A 12,108-nucleotide genomic window follows, 5' to 3' on the forward strand; every position below is an offset into this window, starting at 1 on the left:
TGTGGTCTATGTGCTGTATGCTTTGCCTCACTGCCTCAAAATAACAAGCACTGCTTGTATTTGGAGGGGCAGTTTTCCTTGTTAAAAAGGGAAAAAAATGCTCTGATAGAAAATCACTTGCACGGTTAGGATCAAGTGTGTGTTGAACATTAAATAGCCCTACAAATTTAAATAATGCTCAATACTGAGATTTCAGCCTTGCAAATGCTCTTAGTTCTTGATGTGTGTTTAGTATGGTTCAGAGGGAAATTAAAGTCCTTTCTTTATTTCCTTTTTTTTAAAAAATAATAATAATAATAATAAAGTATCAGCAAGGATATTCCAGCCTTCAGCAACTGCAGCTTTCTGGGGTTCAGTAAACGTGAGAGCCTGAGCCTCAGCACATTTATTTTTTCCAAAATGACCAGAAGTGTGAAGGAACTGTAAGAAAAGCCATAGCATCAAGAAAGCCTGAAAAAGCTCCAAGCAGCAAAGATCCCTTCCAAGCAGATATTCACTGTTGCCTTGCAGTGATCTGCATTCTGTGCATAAGTGTTCGGCTTATAGGGGTGCCAGAATTGAAACTGTACTTCCTTTGCTTTAGAGCACCACAGTTGGCATGGGATGTTTGCTCTCCTAGCTGTTGCAGTTCATCTGCTTTCAGGGCCATCCATTCGATCTTTGGCATCTTCTCCAGGGGTCTCGGCCTTCCCTCTGTTTTAAAAGTATTAGAAGGAGGCTGAATTGCTGAGTGAGGAACGTAATCTTTGTGAGGCAAAGTCTAAAGATGTTAGTAAGCTGAAAGGACTGCACTGGCAATTTACCAGGTACTATGCCGGAATGAATGAGGAACTCATATTCATTGTGCTTATGTATGCTCAAGTTCTTTATGTCCATATTTAGATCTATTAACACAATAAGCTTAAGCCAACTTGACTTTCTTGAATGAACAAAGCTGTAAATGGCAGAGCCTCAACAACAAACCCCATAAATGTGTACGGCCACCAGCAGAGTGAATAACACCGGACCTGAGATTCTGTGGGGTTTGGCAGTGATACAGAAGATGCTGTTCTGAACAAGCTGGATTCCCTTTCATACAGGAGGCTTGGCACCAACCTTACTGTGAGCTGGCTCAGGCTTTTATGGGGGCAATGAAGCCTGGGCTCTGTGCTGGACTTGGTGTCTCTGCCCCAGCCTTCCCCCTGAGTACTGGAGTGTGGCCTCAGGCTGCTCTGGTTTGCACTGACAGGAGTCCCTGGGGATCCCTCTGCCAGCTGGGTTAGCCAGAACACACAGTGCTGTAGCCAAAGTCAACTTTTCCCTGTGAGGGCAACCACAATAAGGAAATGTCCAGATCCTGGCTATGCCAGTTTTCAAACCACAGCTCATCCCTTCACAGCAGGGACTTCCCCAGCAGATAAATGGCAGCAATCTCTACCCTGTGCTGGCAGCTCCAGAAGAAAGAGGTAGAGGAACTGGACAAAGTGCCTGGGGGAAAAGAGCTGCTGCATTGGCAAATCCAGACTTCTTCACAAAAGGCCAGGTTTTGACTGTGACATTTTTCTCTACTGCTTCAAGGTACACATGATGAGAAGGAAGAAAGGCCCTTTGCAAAAAGGCTTCTTCTGGGATTCCTGTGTTGGAGCAATGCCTAAAGGAGTTAGGAGTACCCTGAGGCAGGAATGCTACATATTTGTCTGTGGATAAGGGTCCTTGCAGTCCACCACAGCTAAAGAGTAATATCCAAGCTGGATGGAGAGAGCAGCCCATGAGTTCTGGGTTTTGGCTATTGCAGCCTTGACTGCCGCAGCAACTGAGCACAGGGCGTTACTCTGGATGGTATAATTGGGCTTCTCTGCAGGCATTCATCTGGCACACGTGAGGGAGTTCCTCTGTGCCACTGGGTCTTGGCTTCCTGTGAGAAATGTGAATTGCAGATTTCAAATCACAACATGTAAGAGCTGCTGGGCTGTGCTGAGGGTGCAAACAGGCTGTTCAGCTGCACTCCGATGATTAGGTTACTGCTTTTAGTACAAAATAACCAGCACAGTAGTCATTTCTATGCGTGTTCTGAAGTGGTACATTATTGCATTTTAGCACTCGACATCAGAGTAATTTCCACACAGTCACTGCTTTGACTAAGCCTGCTGAAGAAATTGGCCTGGTATAAAAACGGGCAGAATCAGGCCCTTTGATTTCAAAGGCTTCTTTTCAGTGCTAGTGTAATAGAGGTCAGTGGGAAAAAAGGCATGCGTTGGAAGGGGGCACATTTGCTGTACTGTAGCACTGGAAAGTTTGTCTTCCAGGGAGACTCCTTGGAACGTATGACCCATACAGGCACCTCACTTCAGATGCTGTGAGCCTTACTCTCAGACCTCAGGGCTAAGCAGAGCTAGCCAGTTGGTTTAGGTCGTGATGCCAGCCATGTAAGTATGCCTGTGGTGTGGGCTTAGAGTAGAGGAAAGCCGTGCTGTCCACATTGCCAATACAGCAGAAGTAATCATGACTGTGGCCTGGTGGTGACCAGCCAGAGGAGGGTGTATGCAAATCTGAGGCTCTGCCTCCAGCACTTACCATCATTCAGACAGCAACTTGTTCCTCCTTTCCCTGTGGGGTGTCTCTGCTGGAGCAAGGCATTTTACAGGGAGTGCAAAAATTGCTGGGTAAAGAGCAGGGCCTTTTTTGCCTGTTTTGCCTCGGAAGGTGACTCCAACTGCTTGTTTCTTCATTTGACTGTCCCTTGTGCTTCCACCTCCTCATTGCTTCCTGCGTGAGTGGGAAACCCTGCTGTGTCTCACAGCCCAGACACTGTAGTCATCAGGGAGCCATGTGTGGCCCTACACAAAGGGGCATCCCAGAGGTGATGGAAAGGTATCATAGAATCATAAAATATCTGAGTTGGAAGGGACCCACAAGGACCATCGAGACCAACTCCTTGGTTCCCAAAGGACCACCCCCCAAAAAAAAATAAATAATAAAGTACTGTTACTCACTAGAAAAACAGTCACTAGAGTCCTTACCTTGCCACCAAGCCCCCTTATTGTTCCTCTTCCCCATACTCCCTTGCTGTCCTGCTCTGGCTGGCTGGAAAAGAACCTGGGCCTCATGCTGTGCATTTGTTAGAAACTCCCTCAGTGGTGTCTGAGTCATGGGCAGCCCTGTGCTTGGTTTAGCATCTTCTGGTTCTGCGTGCTGCTCTTCAAAGAGTGGAATTATTATGTTCGCTAGAAAAATTACAGTTTGGCCTGTCTTTTATGCATTTGTCCCTCACTGTGATCAGGGACTCTCTTTTGATTGGAGACTGTCTTTATCTCCATAGGTCTGCTCAGCAAAATGAAGGTGTGATTGTAGCATGTTGGCCTGTCTTAATTTAACTGGCAGAAGTAATAGTAGCAGTGAGGATGCAGCAGCACTGGCTAGCAACCAAGTTATAAAGTCTCTGGAGACCTTGTGTACATATCTCAAGGTATGTTGACGCTGCAGCAACCGCTGCTTGCAGGGATAGTCTGAGCTAGCTGTTAACCATTGTGCAGAGAGTCAATGGTTACTTAGCAATGAGCAAGCTAGCTGCCACAGGGTTTATTCTGCTTCTTGGGTGGGTTTCGCAGCTTGTCCTGAGTTCCAGGCAGCCGTGGATGGGATGTACCTGTTTTAGCTAATGGAAAACAGTGACAGCAGTGTAAATATTCATCCAGACATGTGCTCAGCACACGGGGGAATCAATGCCCAGAAACTAGAGATGGAAAGTGAGGAAAACAAAAAGAAGAGTGGCTCCTGCACAGGGCAACGTTATGGCTGGTATAGCAGTGGAGGAATAGGGGTAAAATGATATTTCCACTCTAGTGCTGGAAGTATGAGCTCTTGCCAGAAAAATGATGACTAGTTCTGTTAATATCCTCCCATCATGCCTGACTGAAAAAGCAAGCACTGACTGAGACTGTGTCATGCTGCAGAACAACGTGCCGCTGACTCAGAAGTAGTAGAAATAGAGCATGAAAACTGGGCCTCAACCCCCAAAACAATGATATACGGATGTTGCCTGTCACAGGCTGATCCCTGGGGCTCTTGTATTTTACCCTGTGGCATGGCTTATGTAAGCTGTCAGACAGATGAAGGTCCGCAGAGCTGAGCTGAACACCTAGGAGAACACGGGTGGCTCTGCAGCCCCAGTACCTCTCACTGAACTGTGCCTGCTTGGTGGAGTCTACAACTTGTATCTATAATCCTCGTAGGCATTTTTTTGGGATGCTAAACCCAATGCCACCTTTCTGTGCCCATTCCCTCTCCTGAAAAAGTGCTCAGCTTCCCGCTCAGTCCCACAGAATCGGACCTTTGGACTCAAAAATAATTTCACTCTTTAGGCTAAGAGCTTTTCTTCAAGACTTTTTCTTGCATCCAGATCTGAGAAGGGTGACTTTTGAACACCATTTCTACACACTGTTAACTTGGATAAGTTAATGTGAACAAACTGCATGTGAAGCTGACCCTTGTATTATACATAGCTAGTTTTGATCTGCAGTATATGTTCCCCACAAGAGTCATTCAGGTGTTCCCCTCAGCTGTTGTGGGCTGACTTTATATCAGAAACCAGTGGAGCTTTGCCTCTGAAGAGGTGATTCAACTTTGGGAGGAGTCCATGGCCTGGATCTTTTAGAATCTGTAGTTTAGTCACATGCATAAAAGCATTCTGGAGCTTCAGTAAGCCCTGCAGAGGCCAACAGGAGTGAGAACTAAGTCACTGGAAAACCACGCCATGTGTATTGGGGTTTTCCATTTGAGACTTTTTCACTTCTGAGCCTGAAATGCCAGTTTCCCATATCTGAGGCCCCTGTAAGGCTGAAGCGCCGATGCAGGTCGCATCCATCCCCTAGCCAAGGTTGGTACTGCAGTAGCCCCACCTGCTGTTGGATAGGAAAGAAGCGGCTTTGTCCTTTAACGCAGCCTGATTATGCGGATTACTTTAGATCAGCTGATCTTTTACCACACACTGCTGTCCTTGCACTCTGCCCCTTAAACCACATTCTTTGTGGTCCTTATGTTTGTCATATCTTATGTTGATTCTAAGCTCTTTGGGGTAGGAAGTATATCTTATCTCCGCTTGTAAAGCACTGTGTAAATTTACACACGGTGTAAGTGCTTGATAATAATAATCAGGATCTCTTGCTTTTAATAGCATTTGATTTCAAGAGCTCTCTGTGAATCTGAATGAGAAAAAGGTACAAAGGTGAAGGTGTAATTAGGGTTCTGAGATGTTTTTAAAGTAATCTGAGTGACTTTATATAGCTGTTTGTCTGGTTTTTTTCCCTTTAGAATTGAGAACACCATTAACAGCCTAAAATATGAAAGAAAATCCGTATGAGACTTTTTTATTGACCAATACTTGTAAAAAGGATAGGCTGCTAAATGATGTATTAAGAGACTTTTTTTTTTTTAAAAAAAAAAAATGAACCATGGCTTTTACAAGTATGGGATGAGTACAATAATCAGGAATAAGATTTATTTACACAGGAGAATTCATGTGAAATCAGGGTACTTACAGAGAAGAGGAAGACTTTCAAGTCTAAAGGCTTTCTTTCCTTTATATGATTTGTATCTTCTAGGGACAAATTCTGCCAGATACTTCAGCTCATTCCTGTTTTCACAAATAATCCTATTTCGGTCAACATGAGCATATATTGTTGCTGAATCAGGATCTAGCCCATCAGTTTTTCTTCCCCTAGGAAAAAAAAACACAAACAAACAAACAAAAAAATGTGGTTACAATAGTCATCACCTTCTAAAGCACCTGATTTTAGAACAGCGTGCTAGCCTATAGTGTGACACTTCACATTGAATTTGGGATTAGAGAGGGACTCAAAACAGCAAAAATTGTGTCTAGGATGAGATTCCAAATGCTATATTTGTGAGGGTTCTTTAGGCTCATCCTTTAGAAATGTGAAGTTGAGAGTGCATGAATGTGTCTGTTGTTACACCTGCTTATAGGATATGATACATACAGATAGGAGTGGAGTGAAAAGATGTTGTTTAGTTTGGGGTAATGTGGAGGCTCAGGATAGTTAATTTAATATGTTACTAAAGTAAACAGAATTCAAGTTTTGGTATGAAATGGACATTGCTTCTGGGATATATTCTGAGCTCAAAAAGCTGTAAAAATTGGCTTTAATTGATACTGTGAAACTCTTTGTGACACAGCATGTGTTCTACACATGGGTTTATAAAACTTTTTTAAAAAGTTATTAAGCCTTTGTATATCATATTGATAGACCAATAGGACAGCTAGTATACAGTGTTGAGCATCTGCTCATTTCCTGCATATTGAGAGTTGAGTTAGTCAGTGAAGCAAGATTTTAAAAGCTAATAAAACCAAAAATGCTTAACGACAGATTATTAACGGATAGATAAGATGCTTATTTTATTCAGAAGTATAAGACAGTTTCCCTCAAAAGATAGTTTAGACCTTAATTTTTAAGAGGCTGTTTCGATTTCTTTGATGAGTAAATGTGTTCGCTTCTGTCTCTGCCTCATCTGTTTTGTGCCTGTGTAACCCAGCAGGGAGAGCACAGCACTTTTGATATTCTCAGAAGGGGTGAGTATGTCTTGCTTTGAAGATGAGGGAGGCATGACAGTGGTTCATATACCATGTGCTTGCTCTCTGTAGAGGTTACACCTTGCCCTACAAGAACTTAAAATGTCATGACTGTCAAAAATTGCAGTGATTCCAGAAACACAATGCATGATGTACAAAGTAAAGGAGACGACAACGTAGCTGCTGCATTTCTTGATTCCTTTTGAAATATCACCATAGATATTTTAGATATATATTATGTTTCTCTGCAAGAAATGAAAGAGCTGGAATTTGCCTTGTTTTCTTTAGCATAAAACAACCTTGTAGGTACCACTGATGTGAGAGTCATTGCAGTGGCATGTAACAAGTAAGGATGTGCCCTTGCTTTACTGTACAGACATGACAGTCCTTCCCTTTCTAGGAATATTAGTACTCATTTATCCTGGAATCCAGCAGCACCCAGGCTGAGACATCTGGTGATGACATCTGTGTGGCAACTACGTGTTCTGGTGTCTGTAATATTCATATGTGACTGCAAAGTAGATTCAGATGTTTTGGAAGTTAAAACAGGAACGAATGTATATTTTTCTTGAGGAATTCTGTTAGCAAATGAGTCGTCTTTAGCAATGGGTCTCCGTTTGTAAATAATGGGTCTCTGTCTGCAAATAATGGGTCTGTTTCCAAATAATGAAGTAAAGACTGATGAACAGGAATCTGGACCTCAGAAGGCTGTAAGCATCCTAACAGTCCATGAAAAGTTTTGTTTCTGACATTAGGTACAGGTCATAACAAACAGGGGACTCCAGAGTGATCGATTAATAATTTTTTAAAACACTTGTGAAAAAGTGACATACCTTCATAAATTATTTAGAGTTTTTATAGCAGTTTAACAGATGTGTGATCTTGTCTTTGCACAGGCTCCTGTCAGTGTGCTATTCACTCAAGAACAGGGCAAAGAAATTATACAGAGGTGCTTTTCCCTTACTCAGGATATTACTGAGCGTATAAGAAAGATCTGAGTCAGCCAGCACTCTGAACATGCCCCGAGTACATGGGTGAGTTAAAGTTTGTAAGGGAGTGATCAGTTTATTAAATTCACTACTAGAGCTGGCAAAAAATACACAACGTTCTGGGCATATGAACCATCCTTAGGGCACTTCAGAAGGATTGATGGCAGCATTTGCCACGTTGAAAGCTCAGTGGATATGAACTTACGTCTGTTTGGCTCAATTACTGTGCTCTGAGCAGTGTAATTTAAATATTGTGTGTTTCCGGAAGGTTAATGTTGCTGGTGCACTTCATGCTCTTCGCTGTAAAAAGCAAGCACTTTAAAAACAAGTGACAATCTTCCATTTACTACTATGCAATCAGTGAGACCATTCTGTTAAGACAGAAATTTCCAAGACTAAAGTAAATCAGAGTGGGATTTTGTTAGACTTCTGCCTCAGTCTACATGAAGCAAACACAGAAATGACACTGTAAAACTGGTGACAAGGGGTAGGCAACACCTTATCGCTGGAAGGGAAAACACAAGCACGGACAAGTTACTGTGCAGCTAGCTGGTCAACGTAGTGTGACCTGATGTCACCTAAGCTATCCTTGCAGTTATACATTTCAAGTAAAGCTCCTTTTGTGCTATTTGGATTTAGATGTTATTACAGGCTGCATATCAAACTTTTTGGGAATCCAGCTACAATGTAGCAGACTTCATAGAACAGCCATATATATTTAGATTATCTTCTTGACTTCCAATCACTTCAATTAAGTGACTGATGATGTTTATGTTACAGGACATTACAAAAGATGCACCTGCCAGTTTTATTTCTCTTTTTATATTGTTGGAAGAGGTTTGGAAGTTTGATCTAAGTATATTCCTGGAAGTTGAGATGCTCTTCTGAATCTTAACAATTTGCTGGAGGAGTATTTTGGTGCTTGTTTTGCTGGAGGGCAGCCCAGGATCTCAAAGGTCGTCTTGAGACTTATAACCCCTGATTCCTGGAATCTAAATGTAGAGCCCAAGTTATGAGCACCTATACGGGGATTTCTAGTGAACTCAGTGAAAATCTTATAAGAAATGTGTGCTGTCACATGCTGTGTTGTCTTCTGGGCAGGTCAAAAATACCATGCATCAACATTTCAAATGGAATAGCTCTATTTTTGACTCAGTAGCATGTGAGTAGAAGCTGGATATGACATAGAATGCAAAAGAAAATCAAATACAAACAAGAAAAAATCTTATCTTTCCTTACCCCTTTTCAGACTGGCCATTTGTCAGCAGCTGGTAAGTACATATCTATTTTAAGGAGTAGAAGAACATTTGAAATGTGGCAATAGTATGTGATTTGAGTCCTAAATGTAGCTTGTGGTTATAAGTCTGTCTTTAGCATATTGCAGTGTGCTGCCCCAAAGCTTTTAGATCACATAAACTTATCTTAGATTTAATTTTCTTTCAGTGGTGGTATTAATTCAGGGGTTGTTATAGTTTGTTTGCTTAAAAAAATCTATGTGATTTTTCTTTGCATTTTGCAAACCTCATCATTTTGGAAACCTAAATGAACTGTTAAAAGAACTATTTATTATAATCCTATTATATTGATATATTTTGACAAAGAATGTGCATGAGCTTGATGGTGCATCAAAGCAAAAAAAAAAAAAAAAAAAAAGGTTTTGACTTTAAGGAAAAGACTTGAACCACTGTCAACATCAAAGTATATTTCATGTGCTAGAGTCCTGATTCAGCAACGCATGTAAAAAAGAATTTCAAATACACTGAGCTTTGGTGGCAGCCATGAACATGGTTGCATTTCCTGCTGTGATCCTTGCTTCTCAAAAATCTGAACCAAACAAAACACTTCCCCACAAACAAGTCATCAAGAGTATTGTAATCTTTCTCCTTTTCCACATCTTCTCTCAGCATTTCTCACTCAGTTTGCATTATTCATAATGATTAGCCTTAATCTGAAGGACTTAAAGTTTTAAAGTTCTGTATTTGCATATCTGTTTCTCCCGGTAAATGTGCTTAGCTGACAATGAGAAATAGCTTGTATGCTTTTCCATGTCCTGGTAATCTTTTATTCACAGATGCTTTATGCAATAGACATGCTCTCTACTTTTCCTCCTTCTTCATCACCTAGAGTTTTAGAATATGTATGCTGACACCAAATAAATTAAAGCAGTACTTTTTTTTTTTTTTTTTCTTAACGGAAAATGCCTGGTAAGACACTCTGATTCCCTACATCCCTCTTTGTTTTTCAAGCAGACCACTGTTATAAGAGAGCTTTCAGCCAGACAAATGTTTTATGGCAATAGCGCTTTATGTTTTCGTAACACCCTTCTTCTAAGGGTCTCAAACGCTTTACAGCTGTAATAAATTAAGCCTTACAACATCCTATGTGGTAGGTAACTATTATACCCATTTTATGGGTGCCAGACTTCATGGAATAAGCTGCATTCAACATGCCAGCACACTATGAACAGCCATTCGGGGTTTCATCCTAGAATGATCATGTGAATGCTGCCTACAATGAAGTCTATAAAAGAGGTACCTACAAGGCAAAGAATTAAGACATTTAGGAGCTGTGTTTGTCTTTGGGCCTTGTGCAGAAACCTTTAAAAAAGGTTTGTGAAGAAAGCTTTGATTAGACACTGAGAAAACCTCGGTAAGAATTCAAGATAGAAAACCTAATAAATGATGGACTGAAGATTCAGGAGTCTGGAAAGAAAGCTAGTGTGGAAGAGGGTCTGGGGGAATGCAAGGAAAGGTTTTAGAGTAGAGGAGACACGACCAGATTTTCTTATCTGCAATCCAAAATGTATAGTGGAGTCTGGTCTCCCAGTAATACTTCAGTTGAGATGCAGAAAGTCCTGCCTGTTAACAGCACTCATTCCCAACCTGTAACCTAAAAAACTGTATGCAGCTGTCCTCATTCGGTTTTTAAGTCAGCTGAAGAGCAGAGTTGCAGCTCTGGGTAGTTAAAAAACAAACCAGAGATCAGCAATATATTTGTGTCTGAAATGGGTGTGCTAAGCACACCATGCAGGTGTGCTAAGCTTCTTATGATCTCTTTTGCTCAAGTGTTTGAAGTTTTTTTCAGGCTGCAATGATAGGGGCCACTTTGTATTGAGGAAACACCAAATCATGAAAGAAACTATGAAACCAAACATACAAACCTACGGTCTTGTGACCTGAAGACACGGCATAGGCAGTCCAACTTGGTGGCCTACAGCAAGGCCTGGAAAGCTAGCTGGAGATTTCAGGGGGAAAGGCCATATTATTTAGAGCAAACAAAGCTACTACTTTGCAAAAATCCTCATATGTGCATATGCACGTACATTCTTTTGAAGCAGAGTACAGAGGCAAAAGGGAGTAGAAAAACTAGATTTACTATGAGTCTGAATCATTGTATGACTGAACATGTAGGCTGTGATTGTCTGGATAGCAAGGGTCAGGGCATATATATCAAGCAGGACCTCTTCCAAGACAAACTATCATCAGATGATATGTCAGTGCTTCATGGTGTGCTTTATTTCAAGTTGTTAAAAAAACATATCATACAGGAATAAACCTCATAATTCTGTTGAAATGAAACAAGGAATACAGACACCAAGGAATATCTTCTGTTCTGAAATATTCATAAGTTTTTTTGTTTTCTTTATCTACTGACACAAACAGTCAAAAAGCAGCCTGGAGGAAATGTCCTTCGCTTTTGGAAAATGAGTTGGTAATTTATTCACATAAGGCCATGTAGTCATTTTGAATTAGCACATTGTGAAATCTACTAATAAAATGAAGTCAGTTTACATTTTAAACAACCTTTAATATTTGTAAAAGTAAATATCCCTTAATTTCTCAGCAATTTAGATGTAATGGAAATTGTCAGAAATTTTAATTTCTCTCCGTTTAGCTCACTCACAATGGCTGTCAAACAGTCAAGTGATATGACGTACAGTACTGCTAATCGTTTCAGCACAAGACAGTACTTCAAAGGTAAGGCAAAGGATGTGCAGACACTAATGAAATTTTATTATCAGAACATAGAATTAGAATTGTGACAAGAGACAATGGTGGCAGTGACATGCAGCTAGAATGTTAAGCTTCTGAAATCTCTGAGCTGAGTCTCACAGACAAAAATAGCTAGAGCTACAGACTTCTTAAATGGAAATTGAATGGGCTCAATTAATCAAATGAACAAACTATAGGGAATTACAAAAAAAAAGGCACATTCTGTATTTTCAGGCTATTCACCTGCATGGCCATTATGCCCTGGTATAATTGTGTAGTTTGCAATCCATGTGTTGCTTCTCTCAGAGTATGTGTTTTTGTAATTTGTAGGGAAACATGTAAAGCTCCTAAGACAGCGCGCCATGCAGATTTGTAAGCACATACTTGGACAGACCCCACTGAAAGCAGGTCTTGTTTCACATGATCAAGCCAATTCTGTTTGTGAAACAGCATTGCATGTTTCTGAATGGGTGAGCACATGAACTGTGCTTCAGAGCAGGTAACTGGTCCCAGCATATCCAAGGTTAAAGGATGAATTTAACTGACCTATGGGCATCTGTTA

At 41.0% G+C, this 12,108-nt stretch overlaps 1 protein-coding gene and 1 long non-coding RNA gene across 2 annotated transcripts in view; one reads left to right on the forward strand and one right to left on the reverse strand.

Moving 5' to 3' along the window:
* Positions 1-12,108, forward strand: part of LOC118168272 — a 73,634-nt gene that overhangs the window by 8,908 nt on the left and 52,618 nt on the right. The gene's annotated exons all lie outside the window — the stretch shown is intronic.
* The window catches only part of ELP4 (elongator acetyltransferase complex subunit 4), a 277,760-nt gene continuing 271,018 nt past the window's right edge, over positions 5,367-12,108 (reverse strand). Inside the window, exon 11 of the mRNA XM_035328538.1 lies at positions 5,367-5,695. Within this exon, the coding sequence (XP_035184429.1) occupies positions 5,681-5,695 (15 nt within the window). The 3' untranslated portion in view covers positions 5,367-5,680. The remainder of the gene's footprint in view (positions 5,696-12,108) is intronic.

Source organism: Oxyura jamaicensis, chromosome 5 (assembly GCF_011077185.1).
Source record: "Oxyura jamaicensis isolate SHBP4307 breed ruddy duck chromosome 5, BPBGC_Ojam_1.0, whole genome shotgun sequence".
NCBI lineage: Eukaryota > Metazoa > Chordata > Aves > Anseriformes > Anatidae > Oxyura > Oxyura jamaicensis.